This window comes from Pipistrellus kuhlii, unplaced genomic scaffold (assembly GCF_014108245.1).
Source record: "Pipistrellus kuhlii isolate mPipKuh1 unplaced genomic scaffold, mPipKuh1.p scaffold_m20_p_1, whole genome shotgun sequence".
In the NCBI taxonomy this organism is placed as follows: Eukaryota; Metazoa; Chordata; class Mammalia; order Chiroptera; family Vespertilionidae; genus Pipistrellus; species Pipistrellus kuhlii.
The window spans coordinates 9,518,245-9,541,319 of record NW_023425404.1 but is presented as its reverse complement, the minus strand read 5'-3'; the positions used below and the strand labels follow the sequence as shown (position 1 = coordinate 9,541,319).

The window sequence follows — 23,075 nt, the reverse complement described above, 5'->3', positions numbered from 1 at the left end:
GTGTGGCTAGGCCCTGGGGGGCATAGCTGGACTCCTGGGTGGGACCATGCCAGTTTAAAGCCAAGCTCCTGCTTTTCAGGATACCAGGATACCCTTGGCTGTTCCTGGACCAGATGGAGCAGAGCGCTTTCCTCAGCTGTGTGTACTCTACCTGGGGATGGCAGTGTCATCAGCCATGCCAGGGTCCAGGTGAGAAGGCAGCAGCTGACAGCATGCAGCCCCCTGGACCCTCCTATAGCCTCCACCCCATCCCCTTTCCAGGCAGAGAAGCAGATGGAGGCGGCAGCCACCACCCTGTCCTGCCCGGGGAGTTGAGGGATCTAGATCCCCATGCCGCCCTGGTCGCCCTCAAGCTTCTCGCTGCAGGACCTGCCTCCAGAGCTGCTGGTGGAAATCTTCGCCTCGCTCCCTGGCAGTGACCTGGCTAGCCTGGCCCAGGCTTGCACCAAATTCCGCAGCATCCTGCGCACCAACAGCATCTGGAGAAGGCGCTGCCAGGAGGAGTTTGGCATTTGTGAAAACTTTCAAGATCTGGAGGTGATGGGTATGTCTTGCCGAGAATTCTATATGAAGCTGCTCCACCCATACAGAAACATTTTGGGATTATGGCAGGTCTATGCTGAAGGCCTGTAAAGAAATCTTGAAGGTAGTGGTGGACGGCTTATGCATTACTGGTTGGAGGTTGGAGCCTCCTCCCTATTACCTCAATGTGGATGCCTCAATGCAATGGAAGCCCTCGTTTAGAATTCGCCTGAAGAGGAAATCAGCCAAGGCGGAGTGCGTGGAACACTACACTAGGCACCACAAATGTTATCTGAAGATTCAGAAGGATGGGTTCACCACCAAATGTAACCATTGGATGTCCGCGTGGAACCAAAAGCATCTACCACAGTGGGTGAGTGAAGCAGGGGGTTCTCTGGTGCTTCAGGACACACAGTTGTTAAACTACAGTTTAACAACTGTCTGCCTGACGAACCAAGGCATCTACCTCCCGCCGAGCCACCCTGATGACCTCATCAGGCCTGTCATCTTCCAAGGCACCTATGATGACTATAGCCTAAAGATTGTCCTCCTCAGCTTCCATGGGAAGTTAGCCAGGGCCTCGAAGATCGCGGTAGACCCCATCATTTCTGCCTGGAAGGAGACTTTAGAGGGTACCTCAAGCACCACACCCAGCTGCCAAATGTGGAGATTCTCCAGGACTTCGAAGTGCTCTCCCGCATCGTCCAGGAGATTCATGAGCAGGTGTTCCAGGAGCAGCAGGAGGAAGAAGGCGGGCTTGAAGACAGTGAGGGCAATGGCTGGCAGAGCCCTGCCCAGCCAAGCACCAGGGAGTCCAGGGCTGCAACTTTGGAGGAGCAGCCTGCCCACAGCTTTGTTCTGCCTGTGTGTATGGACTCAATAGATCAGAACAATCCCTGAACCTACAGGATTTGTTTCTATGGTGTGGACATTGTTCCCTTCTATGACCCCATCCACCCCCAGCGCTTCCCTGGAATCTTCATCCTGTTTGATGAGGACCACTACGGGTTCCTCTGTGTGGAGCGGAGATTCTTCACCCTGTACAGCAGAATCCGGGACACCTTCAAGAATGTGGAGGCATCTTCCCCACAGGCCTTCCTGGAGATGCTCAGAAACATTGAGGCCCTACCCCTGAGTGGAGCGGTATGACTTTCGCTTTGAAGATTTAACCTGACCAGATTACATCACCCATTTTCTTTTCTTTAAAAAAAAAATATATATTTTATTGATTATTTTACAGAGAAGAAGCGAGAGGGATAGAGAGCTAGAAACATCTATAAGAGAGAACCATCAATCAGCTGCCTCCTGCACCCCCTTTCCCCACTGTGCCCGCAACCAATGTACATGCCCTTGACCGGAATCGAACCTGGGACCTTTCAGTCCGCAGGCCGATGCTCTATACACTGAGCCAAAACAGTTTTGGCATTGGCTTCAAATTTTTTTTTAATCAAACTAAATGCTTATCCTGTTAACTGCTATATATATATATATATATATATATATATATATATATATATATATTATAGCGTGATTATGATAATCAATTCTAAAATACTATGTAAATATACTAGTTATCACAGTTAATATTATGGTTGATAGTGATCTGCCTTAATTCTGCTCCAGGAGCTTAATATTTCCAAAAAGAGAATAAAAGAGGAGCAAATTAGATAAGATCCCAGAAGCCAAGATTAAGGAGCTTAGATTTAATTCAGCAGGTATTTTGAAGCAGAAGGAGGACTTAACTGGATCCAAGAAACTGGCATGAGAGATGATTCTTTTTAAAAAAACAAACATATTTTATTGATTTTTTACAGAGGAGGAGAGAGGGATAGAGAGCTAGAAAAGTCGATGAAAAAGAAACTTCGACCAGCAGCTTCTTGCAAACCCTTCACTAGGGATGTGCCCGCAACCAATGTACATGCCCTTGACTGGAATCGAAACTGGGACCTTTCAGTCTGCAGACCCGACGCTCTACCACTGAGCCAAGTAGGTTTTGGCGAAAGATGATTCTCAAGACAGATGGGTTTCTATGGTGATGAGAGATAAAAAAGGCCACTAAGGACAAGGTTAAAATAAGTAAGATGGGAAATCAGTCAGATATAGACCAAGACCTAGAATGTAGGATTGAAAGAAAAATGTGAAAAGGGGCTTTTATTTATTTATTTTTGATTCTTTATTGTTTAAAGTATTACATATTGTCTCCTTTTCCCCCCATTGACCTCTCCCTAGTCATTCTTACTTTCACAGCCCATGCCCTCATCCCCTTACTGTTTGTGTCCATAATTATTCTTATATGCAGAGCTTTTATTATTTTAAAAATTAATTTTATTGTTGAGAGTATTACAGATGTCTCCTATTTTTCCCCCTTTGCTCCCCTCTACCCATCAACCCTCACCCCCATCCCAGGCCTTCACTTGTCTATTGTCTGTGTCCATGGGCTATTACTTATTTGTGCTTCTAAACTCCTTGACTTTTTTTTTAACATCTCCCCCCCTCCCCCAAGGAAAAAAAAATCTGGCAACCATCAAAATGTTCTCTTATCCACGAGTCTGTTTCTGTTTTGCTTGTTCATCTATTTTGATTTTTAGATTCAATTGTTGATAAATATGTATTTATTGCCATTTTATTGTTCCTCTTCTTGATCTCTCCTCCTCCTTCTTCGCCTTCTCCTTCTCCTCTTTCTTCAAGAATACCCTTTAACATTTCATTTAATACTGGTTTGGTGGTGATGAATTCATTTAGCTTTTTGTTGTCTGTGAAGCTCTTTATCTGATCTTCAATTCTAATTGATAGCTTTTCTGGACAGAATAATCTTTGTTGTAGGTCCATGCTTTTCATCACTTTAAATTTCTTGCCACTCCTGTCTGGTCTGCACATTTTCTGTTGAGAAATAAGCTGACAGTCATATGGGGACAACCTTGTAGGTAACTAACTGCCTTTCTCTTACAATTTTAAGATTTCCTCATTGTCTATAATTTTTGGCATTTTAATTATGATGTGTCTTGATGTGGGCCTCTTTGTGTTCCTCTTGTTTGTCTTTTTCTATGCTTCCTGGACATGTATGTTTGTTTCTTTCATCAGCTAAGGGAAAGTTATGTGTCATTTTTTCAAGTAGGTTCTCAATTTCTTGCTCCCTTGCTGGAGAAGAGCTTTTAAAATCCACTCTCACCGAAACTGGTTTGGCTCAATGGATAGAGCATCGGTTTGGGGACTGACGGGTCCCAGGTTTGATTCTGGTCAAGGGCATGTACCTTGGTTGCGCGCATATCCCCAGTAGGGGATGTGCAAGAGGCAGCTGATCGATGACTCTCTCTCATCGATGTTTCTAAGTCTCTATCTCTCTCCCTTACTCTCTGTACATAATCAATAAAATATAATTTAAAAAATAATAAATAAATAAATAAATAAATAAATAAATAAATAAAATCCACTCTCATTTTTCACAGAGGCACATCCATGTGAAGCATTTCTACCAGTCCTGGTCCCTCACTGTCCTTGGGGCATACAGAGAAAAGCAACTGACTTTAATAGCAATCTTAGCAAAACATAAGTAAGAAAGCAAATCTATTGCAAAAGTAGATGCTATTTTACCCCAAGGCTAAGTTCTTTATTAATGTTTGTGGGGGTGGGGTTTTCCTTACAGCATTCATCCCTCCTTACCACAGTTAGCAGCTGCTTGCTCATAAATAGATAGCCAGTGTAGGCCAGAATTGATGCTGCTCCATGTTGCTTTTAGCAATCCACTGATTCTACTTTCAGTAGTCCAGAAAAAGGGTGAAATTTGCCCTCAAAGAGCCTGGGGTATAACTTGAATCCTAACTAGTTGTGACTCTGTACCCATAAGTGAGTTTTAGTAGTAGTGTTACTGGGAGGCACAAAACCTCTGTTTTTATCTTCTTGAAGGAAATATTTCAATCAAGAGACAAAATGCAACAAAGCAGTAAGAATTTATTGGCTGCAGCAAAAACACACTTAGGCCAGTGAAACAAGAAAGGGCATAGAAGAAGCAACAGGAGAGCCTAGGAGGAGCTGCTCTGGCTCACTGAGAAGTCAGAGAAAAGGGGCCTTGGAGTCAGGTTCAGGGGGTTAACATAGGACAAGCTGCCACTGACCACTGCTCTCCTGGTTGCAAGTCTTGTGAGCTCCTTTAGTGGGAAGAAGAGGAGAAGGAAATGGCGTGTGCATGCTCCCCTAGGGGAGACTGAGGTCCTTTGTGTTGAGGGTATTTATCTCTCTCTTTTGGGTGAGAATCTTAGCGCGGGGGGGAGTGTTAGGGGAGAGCCTCAATAGAATATTCATCAGCTGTCTGTGTGTGTTCTTTCAGGGTCTTGATCTCCACTGACTGGTTTGCATCAGGGCAGGTGGTCATTAATGCACCTGGTCCTAGGGCAGCCATACATTTTGCTGCTTTTTGTGTGGTGTAGAGTTGAAATATAACTGAGGCCTAGATGTTATCTTTAGGGAGAAAAAGAACAGGAGGTCAAAATTGCATGACCAGCCGAAACGGGTTTGGCTCAGTGAATAGAGTGTCAGCCTATGGGTTGAAAAGTCCCAGGTTCGATTCCAGTCAAGGGCATGTACCTTGGTTGCAGGCACATCCCCAGTGGGGGGCGTGCAAGAGGCAGCTGATTGATGATTCTCTCTCATCAATGTTTCTAACTCTCTATCCCTCTCTTCCTCTCTGTAAGAAATCAATAAAATATATTTTTAAAAATTAATTAATTAATTAAAAAATTAAAAAAAATAAATTGCATGACCAGCGACGTGCTAACGGAAGGAAAGTTACCTTTGGCATGAGGTTCTTATTTTGCCAGTTTTGCCCCTAGATAGGCATCTGGGGCTCTCTGCCCTGGTCAGTTTCTGTACCTGGCCCATGGTCCTTGCTCAGCTTATGTCTATCTAACTGCCTATAACAGTACTAGTAGGGTGGAGTAATTTTACACACACATTCCGGAGTCAGTGTTTCTGGGTTCCCTTCCCAGCACCCTAATCTGCTAAGTGTGCATCCTGAGCAAATCACTTAACTTTTCTCTCAAAAAAGTCACTTAACTTTTCTCTCTGGCCAAATAAATCAATAAATAAAAATTTTAAAAACGGCTAAAGTAATTATAATCTATTCCCACAAAGTTGTTGGAATAATTAAATGAGTTAGTCATGTAAAGTGATTAAAACAGGCCAGTATAGAGTAAGCATTCAAAAAGTAATTATTTTCTGGCCTTAATTTAATTGGCCTTAACAACATTTATTAAGCTTCTTGGACTTCAGATTTTGTAGTAAAGTAAAGCAATTACACTCAATTTTATTTGTAGGTTACCTTCCAACCTACATTCTTTTCTCCTGTATGATTGTATGTTTTTATTTACTGTAATGTCAGTATTTTATGCTCTGATGCCATTATACTTTACTTATTGCTGCTTTTTTATTTATTACCCATTTATTTATTATATTTTTATTTAAGTTTATTCTCTGGTGAAAAATGGTACTAATCAACTTCACCGTTCCTCCTTATTAGAAGTCTTTCATTGGCCTGTACAATCTTTAAAAAAAAAATGTAGCCGAAACTGGTTTGGCTCAGTGGATATAGTGCTGGCCTGTGGACTGAAAGGTCCCGGGTTTGATCACAGTCAAGGGCATGTACCTTGGTTGAGGGCCCATCCCCAGTAGGGGGTGTGCAAGAGGCAGCTGATCAATGATTCTCTCTCGTCTATGTTTCTAACTCTCTATCCTTCTCTCTTCCTCTCTGTAAAAAATTAATAAAAATATATTTTAAAAATGTAAAAACAACATGTCTGTTTCTATTAGAGGCCTGGTGCATGAAATTCATGCACAGAAGGGAGGGGTTCACCCCAAGCCCAGCCTGCACCCTCTCCAATCCAGGACCCCTTGGATCTTGTGAGGGTCTGAGGGTCAATTTGCATATTACCCTATTATTATATAGGCTGTCTGCCAATACCTGGTTTAGACATGTATCTTCACCTATTTACAATCTTCAAAATAATCTCTGAAGATCAGGCCTAGGTCTGCCACGGGGGGGTGGGGGGGGAGAGAAAGGGGGAGTGCGACCTCCCTTTGGCACACCTTAGATCCGCTGGGGCAGCCCCCAGGCAAGTTCGTCCCAGGAGTGGGTACCCTGGGTCGAGATGCTGCTCTAGGACCTGGTGCTGCTCCGCGGCTTCTGCTGGCCCTCCCTGCTGCTGCACTGCACGCTCCACCCACTCTGGGGCTTTGTGCAGGTGACACAGGGCGAGCCCAGAAGTCCTGCTCCAAGGTACTGGACAGCTGTCAACACATCTGCCAGTGCCGGCCCCCTCCTCCGTTGCCCCCGCCACCCCCACCTTCACCGCCTCCCAGACTCCTCTCTGCCCCAGCTCCCAGCTCCACCGCGTGCTCCGCGGAGGAGAGCTGATGGTCTGGATTGGTGATGGTCATCGCCCGTGTGCTGTGCCTCCCTGCTGTTCCTCACTGTGCTGGTCGTCATTTGTTACCAAAGCCTTCAAACGGAAACCCCTGGGGAAGGAGGAGAAGGGCAGCAAAATGGCAGAGTACCCCATGGCGCACTCGCAGAGCAGCCAGGGCATGGATGTGAACAACGCTGTGGTGTGAGCGCGGCCAGACCCGCGGGCCGGAGGGCGACTTGGTGGCGTTGATGGACAGGAGCTGACACCGCACTTTTCCGGGATGGACTTCATTGCCTTGCCTGCCTTGAGCCACTCAGAAGAGAAAGCATTCTCTTCCAGCCACGCCCCTGGGCAGGGACAGCTGAACCCCCAGGCTCCCCGCACCCTCATCTTGTGTTCCAGCTGCTGTCTCCCAGCTACTGTCTAAAGCACGGTTCTGTCTAAGGTAGAGGGCCTGTCGGTCTGCTGCGTGGGGGGAGGCATCCCCCTTTAGCCCAAAGAAAGGCAATCCAGGGGCCACTTCCCTGCCTCCCTCCCGTCCCCCCCTCCCCCAACCCGCCTGCTGCTGTGGTGACTGTGCCCTTTCCAACAGAAGCCATCAGCATGGCCAGGAGCTGTCCCCTTTCTAAGGTGCTGCCCACTCACCTGTCTGCTGCCCACCCTGCTGTCGTCTTCAGTCTTCAGGGACTGCGTTCTCCCCTGGTCCCCACCCGCACCCTGGGCGCCTGGGTTCTGCCTGACTACCCGGCCCCTTCCACAGAGGGCAGTGGCCTGCAAAGCCCCCTCCCTAGGAATTGATGGATTCCTGGGAGCCAGGCCCTGCCTTCCCTGGCAGGGGCCACCTCCCTGCCAAACCCACCGCAGGTGTCCGGGCTGGGCCCAGTAGCCTGGCTCCGGGTCTCTCCTATGCTTCCTCCCTGCAGCCCTGACCAGGGACTCAGACCCTCTCCCGAGAGCCCAGGCCTCCCAGCACCCAGGAGAGGGTGTGCCTCCAAGGGCTCCCCTGAGTGTCCCTTTCCGAGGCCTCGTGCTCTGAAAGTGTCGAGCCTTCCACAGTGGTTGGTGGGTGAAGGGAAGGAAAGGGGCGACAGGGGAGGGATCCTGCAGGCCTGTTGCCCAGGAGGCCGTCCAGCCCTGTGGGCCCATCACGAAGCCTGGAGACAGTGTCCCTGAGGGTGTGACTCCTCTGGTGGGTTGGGAGGGCGCCCCTGACCGTGGTCCCCTCACTACTACACCCTTGCTAGGAAGGAACCAGACACAGTAAATGGTTCCTTGGTCTTGACTCAGGTGGACCCAGGTGGACTCAGTCTGCCTTCCAAAGCACCCGTGGTTCCGTGGAGGGTTTGGGGCTGTAGGTGAGACCTTCACATGGATGTGAGACGGACAGACTGGATGCCAGTCCCCACTGGGGTGAACCTGGACACCCCACTGTCTGGAGCCCTGTGCCCATTAAGTTGTCTGTTCCGCTCGCTGTCTTTCAGAGAGAAGAGGGCAGAGGTGAGTGTCTCTGACCCTGACCCTGACCCTGTCTTGCTCCAGGCTGGCGGGGTTGGGCTGAGGACAGGCCAGGGATACCCTCCAGAAAGGGTGGTTTCTTCCCTGTGTCCCTTCTGTGTGAGGATTTGTTTGGGGTTTGGATTGGTTCTGCTTTCCCTGCACAGCCCTGCATGGCACGGTGCCACCATGGCCTTCATTCTTACCCCAGCCTAGTGAGCACTTCCCAGTTCTCCCGCTTGATGCCATCACTTTCCCCAGGGATGCACCTCTGGGTGACAGGCCAGAGGATTCGGGTTCTCACCAGGGCAGACCCCATGCCAGCGCACTCTGCCCACCGCCGGCCCGGCCTCTGAGTCCCCTGCCTGGTCCCTGAGCACATGACTAGCAGGATCCCGGCCCTAAGCATGTGCCACCCTAAGTTTAGACGTGATGGAGGGGCAACTTTGGCCAGAGCGGGGATCCTGGCTAAGGGGTCATGGAGAAGATCTAGGAGGGCAGGCAGATGCACTGACCCCAGCTTCCCTGACCTTGACTTATACCTAAGAAGCCCAGATTTTGCGATCAGCCTCATCTGCCGACCCCCTGCGAACCATCCCCCAGGCTCTGGGGCCCGGGTCTCCTTCCCTGGGACACAGCTGGAGCTCTGAAAAGCTAACCTTGGAGAGTAAACTCCTCCAAGTTGGGTTTGTAATGTCTCTTCCCTGAGGTGTACAGGGAAACCAAGAGAAGAGTTGGTGTGTTTTTTTTTAAGGATTTTTTTGAGAATCCCCCAACCCAAGAGCCAATCATTCATGGTCCATTGAGAGAGCCCCGCCAGATATTAAAGTAGGCGATGGAAGCGCCCACCACACTGCACCAGCCTGGCATCGAGCTTAGAGCTTTTACATAAGGCACGTGCCTGTGGTCCCCAAACAGACCCATCCTCAACCTCCTCCAGACATGGAGGCAGAGAAGGAGACACCTTCCTTCTCTGCATTTTCCAAGTAGACCTTCCTCAGCCACCCGCGTGGTGGGGCCCAGCTTCAGAACCGCACGGAGAGCCTCCCAGAGTCCTCAGGTGGTGACAGGAGCTTCTAGGTCCAGGGTGGAGACCCTTCTTCCCACCCAGGGCCATATGGAAATCTACAACATCCTTCACAGGCCATCCAACATGACCAACCTGAACAGGAGCCTGCTCTATGTGGCCAGACATCTAATTCTTTCACCCCTAATGCCTTGGCAGGGCCGGACGGTTTTGCCGGTTTTAATAGCTCGTGGTGGAGACATTCCCCACCCCTGTTCTAAAGCAAGTTTTGGAAGAAAGCTGTAAAAATATAAACATATATAGTTCTATATATTTAACGAGATACCAATATATAAGCAACATTAATGTACTCTAGGACCCCGTGCAGAGTGTGATTTGTGTGGTTCCCAATGCATGAGTGTACTTATTTGCCACCTGCCTTTCTACTGGTGCTACCGGGGCATAGGGGAGCTGGCTCCTGGCCTCATGCCATCTTTGTGGGTGTGTGGGTGCCCATCTGTCTGCTGAGCAGCCCATGATGTCGATCCTGTGCTGAGATTTTGCACGTGAAGTAGGACAGGCAGGTTCAGGGGGGAGGGCAGCTGTTTGTTCATTACATGGAGGAAAGCAAAATGTCTTTTTTATTTTCAATAAAAACATACTTGTAAAAAAAAAAAAAAGATCAGGCCTAAACCATCAATTGGACATCCCTCTCACAATCCTGGTCCGCTGACTCCTACTCACTCATCTGCCTGCCTGCCTGGTTGCCCCAACTGCCCCCACCCTCACCAGCCTGGTTGCCCCTCATGGCCCCCCTGCCAACCTGGTCTCCCCACACAGCCTGCTTGTTCAGTTGTTTAGTTGTCCTTCACTAACCCCCCTGCTGACCTGACCATAGGCAACCAAGATGTGAGAGCCTGAGGGTCAACTTGCATATTATCCTTTTATATAGGACTAGATACCCAGTGCATGAAAATTCATGCACTGGAGGGGGGTCCTTCAGCCCAGCCTTCTCCCTCTCACAGTCCAGGAGTCTTCAGGGGCGGGAGGCAACCCAGTGATCAGGGAAAGGTGATGCCCCCATCATACCTCTGCTGCTACCACTGCTGGAAGTGCAAGCCTCCGCCAGCTCTGGTTACCTGAGCCTCAGGCGGCCCAGGATGGTTGAGCAGCCAACATCCAAGTCTTGCTTGCACCTACCTCAGCTGGCACCTGCCACCCCAACAGGGCTGCTGTGACTGGTCACTGCCATCTTGTGGCTCTGGGCTCCACCATCTTTGAGGGCATGACAGTTTATTAGCATATTCCCTCCTTATTGGCTGTGGCCATTGCCATCTTTGAGGGTATGACAATCAATTAGCATATTCCCTCCTTGTTGGCTGCAGGTGCTGCCAGATTTGGGTCAATTAACATATTCTCTTTCTATTAGATAGGATTACAGTACTAGAGGCCTGGTGCACAAATTCATGATTGGGTGCGGTCTGGCCAGCAAATCGTGATGGGACTGATTTGGCCAGGCGAGCCAGGGGAAGGGGCCACGGGAGGTTGGCCAGCCAATCCTGCCCCTGATCAAGCCAAGATTCAGAGTGTGAAGAAGCTGGACCCACAGGTTACCAGGCTGTGCACCCTTCCCTGATTCTCAGTTTTGCTCACGTGGATTGAGCCAAAGCCTGCTACCCAAGACTGGCACCACATGGAGAGGGCTATAGTGGGGAGAAAGGTGCCTTGACCTGCCAGCCTTGGTGATGATCATCTCGGTGCCCAACTGATTGAATTTATCCCATAGAACCTTCATCTCAAGCTGCACACTCATGGTGATCACCTTTGTGTTCTGCTTTACTGGTGTCTTGGCGGAGGACATGCAATTGGCCCAGGGCCCTTGGGCTCAGCAGCAGCAGTGCTGATGGCGACCCCTGCAGCCAGCGCATCATGGGGACCAATTGTTCTGGTTGTTCCTCCATAATAGTTGCTGAGCTTTTGTTATATAGACAAAAGGCTTGGTGCAAAAAATTTGTGCCCTGAAGGGTGTGTCCTTCAGCACAGCCTACACCTTTTCCAATCTGGTACCCCAGATTTCCGACTGCCTTTTTAGGCCCAATCCTGCAGTTGAATATCCCTCTCACAATTCATGACTGCTGGTTCCTAATTGCTCACCTGCCTGATTGCCCCTAATCGCTCTGCCTTTCAGGCTGATTACCCCCTAACCATCCCCTGCCAGCCTGATTGATGCCTAACTGCTCTCCTGCCAACCCAGTCACCCCCAACTGCTCTCCCCTGCTGGCCTAGTTGCCCACAATTGCCCTCCTTTGCCAGCTGTCTTGTGACGACATGGGGGCAGTCATCTTGTGATGATGTGAGGGTGGCCATCTCCTGACAACATGGGATTGGCCATCTTGTGGTGGCCATATTGTGATGACACAGGGGTCGCCATCTTGTAATGACAGGAGATGCCACTTAGGCTTTTATTAGTATAGATCAGTAGTTGCCAAACTCACTAGTCAACAGAGCCAAATGTCAATAGTACAACAATTAAAATTCCTTTTGAGGGCCAATTTAAAAAATATATATTCCATTGAGTTTTTACAGAGAGGAAGAGAGAGGGATAGAAAGCTAGAAACATCCATGAGAGAGAAACATTGATCAGCTGCCTCTTGCACACCCTACTGGGGAATCTTTGAGATCCTGAGTAGACGCCCCTAAAAGACGACAAGGTCTCAGCTGGAAGTAGTTACCTAAGATAGACCTCCAGTCCCTAACCCCCTGCCTGGACTCTCACTTTTTCAAATACAATATATCAAAGAATCTGGAATGTGAGATTCTCCCTCCATGAAGCCCCCTGCTTTCCATGGACCCCAATTCTAAAATATTCCTAAGCCTGCCTATATTCTTCTAAAATTCCTGCTTCTTAGAGACTGAGAATATTTTAGTGTTAAAATGATCAAAGCCAGTGTCTGTGGTAGGTAGAATTTACACCCCTCTACCACATAAACCACCCTAAATGTCTATTCCTGACAAAAGGCAAATCCAATTCCTCCCAGGGCACGAAGAGTACCCTCTAAAGGTGAGAGCGTTTCTCTGGAAGAAATCCAGAAAAGAGGAGAGAAGGAATCTAGCTACTCTCAAAAAGCCTGACTGACTGGGCAGGGCCAGTCCCAGCCTATAGTGGGCAGATCCTGTGAACTTTTCCTTTTGAAGGCATCCATTCACCCAAGGAACTAGCAAGGCTAGTCACTTGAATGTGAAGAACTAAGGTCAACTGAAATGGAAGAACTCGAGTCCATCCATGCTCATATGTAGGAGCCCATTCCTACCAGGGGCCTGAGAGTTTTGGCAGAGAGTGAAGGCTGGGTGAAGGCTGAGGATAGAAGAGATTTATTTCCCTTATGGAGTTCAAGATCAAGTCAACCTACAGTCAAGAACTCTGCTCTAAATTACAATAAAATACCACTCAACACTCACCAGGATGGCTATAATATATATTTGTAAAAAGCATTCATGAGAATGTTTAAAAATTGGCTCCCTTGTACATTGCTGGTGGAAAACGTTTTTGGCAGTTCCTTACATGCTAAGCATAGAGTTATCATATGACCCAGAAGGTCCACTTCTAGGTCCATACCCAAAAGACATGGAAACATGTTCACACAAAGTTGAGTACATCATTGGTTGTGGGCACATCCCCGGTGAGGGGTGTGCAAGAGGCAGCTGGTCAATATTTCTCTCTCATCAATGTTTCTAGCTTTCTATCCCTCTCTCTTCCTCTCTGTTAAAAAAAAAAAATCAATAAAATATATTTAAAAAAACCAAAACTGTGTACACAATGTTCATAGCAGTGTTATTCATAAGAGACTCAAACTGGAAACAATACAAAATTCATCCATCAACTGATGAATGGGTAAACAAAAGTGGTATGCCCATACACTATGTTCTAGTGTATGGGCATACCACCTTTCGTTTACATATATATATACATAAGATATAACATACATAAAACTTGAAAATGTTATGCTAAGTGAAAGAAGCCAGTCACAAAAGACCAGATATTATGATTGCATTTACAAGAAATGTCCCCATAGGCATACCCTGGAGGCATAACCTTACAGAAAGCAGATTAGTGACTGCCTGGGGTTAGGGTGGGAGGACAGGGAGGGGGCACTGGGAAAGGGTGGCAACTGTTAATTGGTTGTGGGTTTCTTGGGAAGTGTTGCTGCTTAAGTCCTACAATTGGATTCTCTGAGGGGGCGTGGCTGGAATCTTGGGCTGGACAGTGCCAGTATAAAGCCAGGCTGCTGCAGTTCAGGATACCTTTGGCTGTTATTCTGTTACTGGACCAGATGGAGCAGAGCCCTTTCCTAAGCGAGGTGTGCTCTTCGTTGGGAAGCAAGTGTCATCAGCCTCGCCAAGGTCCAGGTGAGATGACAGCGGCCAGCAACATGCAGCCCCCGGCCCCGTCCCCGACCCCCGACCCTGTCCAGGCAGAGGAGCTGGTCAAGGCAGCCGAGGCCACCCAATCCTGTGCTGGGAGTGGAGGGATCGCGAGCCCCATGCAGCCCTCGTTGCCTCCACGCTGCTCGCTGCAGGACCTGCCTCCAGAGATGCTGTTGGAGATCTTCGCCTTCCTTCCCTGCACGGACCTGGCCAGCCTGGCCCAGGTTTGCACCCAATTCCGCAGCATCCTGCACACCGACAGCATCTGGAGACAGCGCTGCAGGGAGGAGTATGGCGTTTGTGAAAACTTTCAGGACTTGGAGGCCATGGGTATGTCTTGCCGAGAATTCTATACGAAGTTGCTCCACCCATACAGAAACATTTTGGGATTGTGGCTGCTCGATGTCCGGAGAGACCTGCTGAAGGTAGCGGTGGACGGCTTCTGCATTACTGGTTGGAGGTACATGCCTCCTTACTATTACCTCTATGTGGATGTCCCAAAGCCATGGAAGCCCTCGTTTAGAATTCGCCTGACGAGGAAATCTGCCCAGGTGGAATGCATGGAAGACTATTGCAGGGTCCATGACGGGCACTACAGAAGGCCCCACATATGCCACCTGAAGATTCAGAAGGATTGGTTCACCATCACAGATGAGATTATCCAAAAGTATTTCCCAAAGTCTGTGAGTTACCGTAATCCTGACTGCCTAACCTACAGCCGCGTCTACCTCCCACCCAGCCACCCTGATGACCTCATCAGGCCAGGCATCTTCCAATGCAACTATAATGCCTACAGTCTAAAGATTGCCCTGCTCAGCTTCCATGGGAACTATGCCAGGGCCACAAATTTCGCGGGAGACCCCCTCAATTCTGCCTGGAAGGAGACTTTAAAGATCCACCTCCTGCACCGCATCCAGGTGCTAAATGTGGAGATCCTCCGCAACCTCGACATGCTCTCCTGCATCGTCCAGGAGATTCACGAGCAGGTGATCCAGGAGCAGCTTGAGGACAGCGAGGGCCATAGCAGGCAGAGCCCTGCCCAGCCAAGCGCCAGGGAGTCCAGGGCTGCAACTTTGGAGGAGCAGCCTGCCCACAGCTTTGTTCTGCCTGTGGGTGTGGACTCAATAGACCAAAACTACCCCCGAACCTACAGGATGTGTTTCTATGGCGAAGACATTGTTTACTATCCTGACTCCTTCCACCCTCAGCGTTTCCTTGGAATCTTCATCCTGTTTGATGAGAACCAATTCGGGTTCCTCTGTGTGGAGCGGAGATGCTTCACCCTATACAGCAGAATCCGGGACACCATCAAGAATGTGGAGGCACCTTCCCCACAGGCCTTCCTGGAGATGCTCAGAAACATTGAGGCCCTACCCCCGGGAGCGGAAGTATGATTTTCACTTTAAAGAATTAACCTGACCAGATTACATTATCCACTATCTTGTGGATTTTTTTTTTCTTCCCCATTTTTTCCCCCTCCCTCCTTCCTTTTTTTCCCCTCCCTCCCTCTTTCCTCCTCTTTTTTTTTGTTGTTTTTTATGTTTTTTATTTTTATTTTTTATTTATTTTTTTTATCCTCACCTGAGGATATTTTTCTCATTGAATTTTAGAGAGTGCAAGAGAGAGGAAAACACATATATATCCATGTGAGAGAAACACATCAATTGGTTGCCTCTGGACCAGGGCCACACTGGGTAGGAGCCAGCAAGTGAGGTAGAACCTAACCTTAGTCCTTTCAATCTGCAGATCCAGGCTCTGTGCACTGAGCCAAACCAGCTAGGGCTGAGCATGTCTTTGAAAAAATCCTAAAATTAGATAGTGGTAATTGTTATGTTTTACATGACTCTGAATATAATAAAACCATTGAAGTGTACATTTTCAAATGGATTTTATAGTATGTGAATTGTATCTCAATAAAGCTGTTATTAAATATAAATGTCTGGTCCAAATTTCTTTTTAAAACAAATATTTTATTTTTTACAGAGAAGAAGGGAGAGGGATAGAGTTAGAAACAGTGATTAAGTGCCTCCTGGACTGCCCCTGGATGTGCCCACAAGCAAGATACATGCTCTTTGACTGGAATCAAACCTGGAACCCTTCAGTCTGCTGGCCAATGCTCTACTGAGCCAGATTGGTTAGGGCTGCTCCAACTTTCTTAAGCCTTCCTCTGAGATAACTGCAAGCCACACTGCACTTGGGGGGGGCCTGCCTCCCCACTTTCTCTCTCTCATTCTTTAATTCCACATCTTATTTACTCCTTATCTGTTTGTTTTTCTTAAGGTTCCATCTTAGACCCATATATAGTGCTTTTGCTTCATAAAGGCAGGCTCCCACCTTTACAACTAACTAGTTCTGTGATATTGAGAAAGTGACCTAACTTCTTGACCTCAATTTCTTCCCATTTGGAAATTGGGGATAGTAATTGTACCTCTTCATAGGTCAATTGTGAAGACAAAAATGACATTATTAAGCCTGCTTAGAATGGTACCTAGTATAGTACATGTATAGTAAAATCTGTATTAGTATTTGTGATAATTGCATATTAAAAACTTAGAAGAGTATTTGGCATATAATAAGTGTTCTATAAGTATTCCATATTTTTATTTATATATTATTATTTGTCCAAGACATGATCTGTTCTGCTGTTGAAGGTTTAGACTTTCCAATTTGGGATTATTCTATTAAATAATAATGCCAGCAGTATTGGAGAACAGAAGGTCATCCACAAAAATCTGCTCTGCAGCCACCTATAAGCCAGCTGCTTATTTGTGGGAAGACAAAGGTTACATGGGGATGTAGGGATTACAGGCATGGAGAAGTAGGAGGAAGGGTGGGATTCCATTGTTTGGGCAACAGCTTTGTTAATCTTTCCACGAAAATAGGCTCTTTTTTTCTTTTTTCTTTATTGATTAAGGAATTACATATGTGTCCTTATTGCCCCCCTCACACCTCTACTCATGCCCTGATACCCCTGTTGTGTCCATTGATTTGGCTTATATGCATGCATACAAGTCATTTGGTTGATATCTCCTATACCCCCACCCTCTCCTACCTTCTTTCTGAGGTTTGATGGTCTGAACAATGCTTCTCTGTCTCTGGGTCTGTTTTGTTCATCAGGTTTTGTTGCTCCTTACATTCCACAAATGAGTGAGATCACGTGATATTTATCTTTCTCTGACTAGCTGATTTACATTAGCATAATGCTCTCCAGTTTTATCCACAATGTTGCCAATGGTCTGAATTCTTTCATTTTTAGTATTCCAGTGTGGAGAGGCATCTCTTTTTTTAATCCACTCATCTGTTGATTGGCACTTAGGCTCTTTCCAAATCTTAATTTTGGTGAATTGTGCCGCTATGAACATAGGGGTGCATATATTCTTTCTGACTGGTGTTTCTAGTTTCTTGGGATATATTAGGTGAGGATGTAGAGAATAAGGAACCCTGGTACACTGCTGGTGGGAATGCAGACTGGTACAGCCACTGTGGAGAACGGAATGGAGTTTCCTCAAAAACTGAAAATGGAACTCCCATTTGATCCAGTGATTCCATTTCTAGGAATATATCCCAAGAGGCTGTTCTTGAATGAGAATGGACCACATTCCAAGGTTGATTCCCTGGTCCAAGATTGACTCCCAGGTCCCAGGGGCATACAACTCCTAGCCAGGTCAGAATGGTCCTTTCTTTAACCAACACAAGGCAATCATGGTTAACAGAGCACAGTTAATATTTCCAATAAACATAACTAATCCCCAATATATTTTTTGGCCTTTAACCATAGCAGCAGCCTCTATCTCTCTTTGATCTATTGACTTGTCTTTGTCCTTCCTACACAGATTTCTTCCTAGGGCAGTGATATCTCTGATTTTCTCAATCCTGGAAGAGAAAAAATGATGGAACCTCTTCACTAGCTGATCAAGCCCTTCTAGAGTCATAGAATATCTCTACTCACATTCCTAGGTTCTTCACCCACCAGAGACACAAGTACCTTGGAGAACATCCCTCAAAATCTCATCAATACAGGCTTCTAAAAGAGTCTTTACATCCATTACCCAGTTACGTACCAATAATAATATAGGTTTTTCTTCAGAGGAAGTGAAACTGAATTTTGGACTAGAACACGAATTCTTTGCTGGGAACTAAGAATGAACCCAATGGTATAGCAAAGGTGGAGATTTATTGAAGAACAAGTACAGACTCCAACGTGGGGAGGGGGAAGAGTCCCACAATGGACTCCCACATGGGGAGTGGGAGAAGGGTCCCTCTGAGTCCCTCTTCCCTACAGTTTATAAAGGCTGCAAATCCTGGTGCCTTGATATCCCCTCAGATTGGTCACTATTCCTCTTTAAGATGGTTACTATAGTAACTCCTGGGCTCCAAGGTGAAACCTCACATGGGACATGGGAGGTTCTTCCCCACTCCTTTTTTCTGAATAAAGGGCTTCTTTCTCTTTATTTTCTAATTGTGACCTGTTTTTTTGGCTACTTCCAGTTCTCTCATCTTCTGTAAATATACCTGTTGTTGCTTCCTTGTCTTATGTAAATATAAAATATAATATCCTGGCTTCCTTGTGATATAAAGATGTAACTGTACCTGGCTTTCAGGTTATGAAAATGTCTCCCAGTCTGCAGCCCTGTGTTTCCCAAGGACCCCAATTCTCAAAAATCCCTAAGCCTGCTTATGTTCTCATAAAATTCCTTCTACTTAGAGACTGAGAATATTTTAGTGTTAAAATGATCAAAGTCAGTGTCTGTGGTAGGTGGAATTTACACCCCTCTACCACATAAACCACCCTAAATGTCTATTCCTGACAAAAGGCAAATCAAATTCCTCCCAGGGCACGAAGAGGACCCTCTAAAGGTGAGAGCGTTTCTCTGGTAGGAATCCAGAAAAGAGGAGAGAAGGAATCTAGCTGCTCTCAGAAAGCCTGTCTGACTGGGCAGGGCCATCCCATCCCATAGGAATATTATGTTCATAGTGGACAGATCCTGTGAACTTTTCTTTTTGAAGGCATCCATTCACCCAAGGAACTAGCAAGGCTAGTCACTTGAAAGTGAAGAACTGAGGTCAACTGGAAGGGAAGAACTTGAGTCCATCCTTGCTCATATGTAGGAGCGCATTCCTACCAGGGGCCTGAGAATTTTGGCAGAGGGTGAAGGCTGGGTGAAGGCTGAGGATAGAAGAGATTTACTTCCCTTATGGAGTTCAAGGTCAAGTCAACCTATAGTCAAGAACTCTGCTCTAAATTACAATAAAATACAACTCAACACTCATGAGGATGGCTATAATATATACTTGTAAAAAACATTCATAAGAATGTTTAAAAATTGGCTCCCACCTTCATTGCTGGTGGTAATGTAAAATAAGGGGGCCACTTCGGAAAAGGTTTTTGGCTGTTCCTCCACATGCTAAGCATAGAGTTATAATGTTAACCAGAAGGTTCATTTCTAGGTCCATACCCAAAAGAAATGAAAACATGTTCACACAAAAACGTGTACACAATGTTCATAGCAGTGTTATTCATAAAAGTCTCAGACTGGAAACAACCCAAAATTCATCGATCAACTGATGAATGTGTAAACAAAAGGTGGTATGTCCATACACTAGAACAGTGTTTTTCAACCTTTTTTGGGCAAAGGCACACTTGTTTCATGAAAAAAATCACGAGGCACACCACCATTAGAAAATGTTAAAAAATTTAACTCTGTGCCTATATTGACTATATATAAAGTAATTCTCTTGAATAGGAATCAAATAAACACAAAGAAAGTATTTTATAATTACTTTATTATGAAATATTAAGTAAACAAAATAGTGAAAAATTATAAAATTCTTGTCTTGTCTGCACCTACGGCACACCAGGCAACATCTCCTGCGGAACAGCGGTTGAAAAACGCTGCACTAGAATATAACATATACAAAACTTTAAAATATGCTAAGTGAAAGAAGCCAGTCACAAAAGCTGAAACTGGTTTGGCTCAGTGGATAGAGCATGGGTCGGTGGACTGAAGGGTTCCAGGTTAGATTCCTGTCAAGGGCATGTGCATTGCTTGAGGGCACATTCCAGGTAGGGGTAGTGCTAGAGCCAGCTGGTGGATGTTTCTCTCTGATGGATGTTTCTGGCTCTCTATCCCTCTTTATTTCTCTGCCTAAAAAAAGGAAAAAGAAATCAATAAAACATATTAAAAAAAAAAAAGACCAGTTATTATCACTACTTTTATGGGAAATGCTCCCTATAGGCATATCCCTGGAGGCATAACCTTACAGAAAGCAGATTAGTAACTGCCCTACAGAACACAGATTAGTGACTGCCTGGGGCTAGGGTGGGAGGACAGGGATGGGGCACTGTTAAAGGGAGGGACTGTTAATGGGTGTGGGTTTCTTTGGGAAGTGTTGCTAAAGTCTTACAATTGGCTTCTCTGAGGGGCAAGGCTAGGCCCTGGGGGGGGGGGGGGGGGCGTGGCTGGACTCTTGGGCGGGATTGTGCCAGTATAAAGCCAAGCTGCTGCTTTTTAGAATACCATGATCCCTTTGGCTGTACAGGACTAGATAGAGTAGAAAGCTTTCCTCAGCGACAAGTGCTCCACGGTGGGATGCTGGTGTCGTCATCTGTGCCAGGGTCCAGGTGAGACAGCAGAGGCTGACAGCATGCAGCCCCTAGACCCCACTTTAGCCCCCACCCAGGCCCCTGTCCAGGCAGAGGAGCAGATGGAGGCGGCTGAGTCCTCGCTGTGCTGTGCTGGGAGTGGAGGGATCCAGATCCCGATGCCGTCCTCTTGACCCCCACGCTGCTCGCTGCAGGACCTGCCTCCAGAGCTGCTGGTGGAAATCTTCGCCTCGCTCCCAGGCACAGACCTGGCCAGCCTGGCCCAGGCTTGCACCCAATTCCGCAGCATCCTGCACACCGACAGCATCTGGAGAAGGCGCTGCAGGGAGGAGTATGGCGTTTGTGAAAACGTTCAGGACTTGGAGGCCATGGGTATGTCTTGCCGAGAATTCTATACAAAGCTGCTCCACCCATACAGAAAGATTTTGGGATTGTGGCGAGTCGATGCAGATGCCCGTAGTAGAGAGGTACTGAAGGTAGCGATGGACGGATTATGCATTACTGGTAAGAGGTTCGTGCCTCCTTTCTGTTACCTCAATGTGGATGCCTCAAAGCCATGGATGCTCTTGTTTAGAATTCGCCTGAAGAGGAAATCAGCCAATGTGGAGTGCATGAAACACTACACTAGGCCCCACATTTGCCGCCTGAAGATTCAGAAGAAGGGGTTCACCACCAAGAGTAACCACAGGATGTCCGGGTGTATCCAAAAGCATTTACCACAATGGGTGAATGAAGAACGGGGTTCTCTGCTGCTACAGGACACACACGTGTTAATGTACTGTAATCCTGACTGCCTGACTTACCCCATCTGCCGCCGCAGCAGACTCTACTTCCCACGGAGCTATCAAGATGACCTTATCAGGCCAGGAATCTTTGTAGACGTCTATGATGTCTACAGCCTGAAGCTTGCCTTCCTCATCTTCTATGGGAATTACGCCAGGGCCACAAATATCAGGCGAGACCCCATCTTACCTTTCTGAGTCCCTCTTTCCTACAGCTTATAAAGGCTGGAAATCCTGGTGCCTTGATATGCCCTCAGATTGGTCACTATTCCCCTTTGAGTTGGTTACTATAGTAACTCCTGGGCTGTTACTATAGAAACTCCCCCACTGTTTCCTCCTAAATGATGGGCTTCTTTCTCTTTATTTTGTAAATGTGATCTTTTTTTTTTAGCTACTTCCAGTTCCCTCATCTTCTGTAAATATACCTGTTGCTGCCTCCTTGTCTTATGGAAATATAAAATATAATATCCTGGCTTCCTTGTGATATGGAGATGTGACTGTACCTGGCTTTCCTTTTATGAAAATGTACTTTCTCCCAGTCTGAAGCCCTGTGCTTTTCATTGACTCCAATTCTAAAAAATCCCTAAGGCTACCTATGTTCTCCTAAAATTCCTGCTTCTTAGAAACTGAGAATATTTTAGTGTCTGTGGTAGGTGGAATTTACACCCCTCTATCAAATAACCCCCCCTAAATGTCTATTCCTGACAAAAGGCAAATCAAATTCCTCCCAGGGCACGAAGAGGAGCTTCTAAAAGTGAGAGTGTTTTTCCAGTAGGAAGCCAGAAAAGAGAAAAGGAATCCAGCTGCTCTCAAAAAGCCTGTCTGATTGGGCAGGGCCAGTCCCAGCCCATAATAATATGTTCATAGTGGGCAGATCCTGTGAACTTTTCTTTTTGAAGTCTTCCTTTCACCCAAGGAACTAGCAAGGCTAGTCACTTGAATGTGAAGAACTGAGGTCAACTGAAAGCAAAGAGACCATCCTTGCTCATATGTAGCAGCCCATTCCTACCAGGGACCTGAGAGATTTGGCAGAGGCTGGGTTAAGGCTGAGAATAGAAGAGATTTATTTCCCTTATGGAGTTCAAAGTCTAGTCAACCTACAGTCAAGGACTCTGCTCTAAATTACAATAAAATACCACTCAATACTCATGAGGATGGCTATAATATATATTTGTAAAAAACATTCATGAGAATGTTTAAAAATTGGCTCCCTCCTTCATTGCTGGTGGAAATTTAAAATAAGGGGTCCACTTTGGAAAAGGTTTTTGGCTGTTCCTCCACATGCTAAGCATAGAGTTATGTTAACCAGAAGGTCCATTTCTAGGTCCATACCCAAAAGAAATGGAAACACGTTCACACAAAAACGTGTACACAATGTTCATAGCAGTGTTATTCATAAGATCCTCAAAGTGGAAACAACCCAAATTTTATCCATCAACTGATGAATGTGTAAACAAAAGGTGGTATGCCCATACACTAGAATATAACATACATCAAATTTGAAGTTGTTATGTTAAGTGAAAGAAGCCAGTCACAAAAGCTGAAAGTGGTTTGGCTTGGTGGATCGAGCATGGGTCTGTGGACTGAAGGTTCCCAGGGTCGATTCCGGTCAAGGGCATGTACATTGCTTGGAGGCATATCCCTGGAGGGAGGGTGTGGGAGGCAGCTGGTGAATGTTTCTCTCTGATGGATGTTTCTGGCTCTCTATCCCTCTTTCTTCCTCTCCGTAAAAAAAAAAAAAAAAAAAAAAAAAAAAAATCAATAAAACATATTTTTAAAAAAAGCCAAGACCGGTTTGCTTCAATGGATAGAGCGTTGGCTTGGGGACTGAAGGGACCTGGGTT

The 23,075-nt window shown here is 46.5% G+C and overlaps 1 protein-coding gene and 2 pseudogenes across 1 annotated transcript; all 3 read left to right on the top strand.

The window, feature by feature from the left end:
* The first annotated feature begins 330 nt into the window (after positions 1–330).
* LOC118709237 lies at positions 331–1,688 on the top strand (annotated as a pseudogene).
* Positions 1,689–6,662: 4,974 nt separating this feature from the next.
* LOC118714802 lies at positions 6,663–7,458 on the top strand (annotated as a pseudogene).
* A 6,293-nt stretch (positions 7,459–13,751) lies between these two features.
* LOC123651566 (F-box only protein 31-like) lies at positions 13,752–21,429 on the top strand. Its single transcript, XM_045574796.1, has 2 exons — positions 13,752–15,233; positions 20,644–21,429. Exons 1-2 carry the CDS (start codon positions 13,752–13,754, stop codon positions 21,427–21,429), a joined length of 2,268 nt encoding a protein of 755 aa, XP_045430752.1.
* The last annotated feature ends 1,646 nt before the right edge of the window (positions 21,430–23,075 follow it).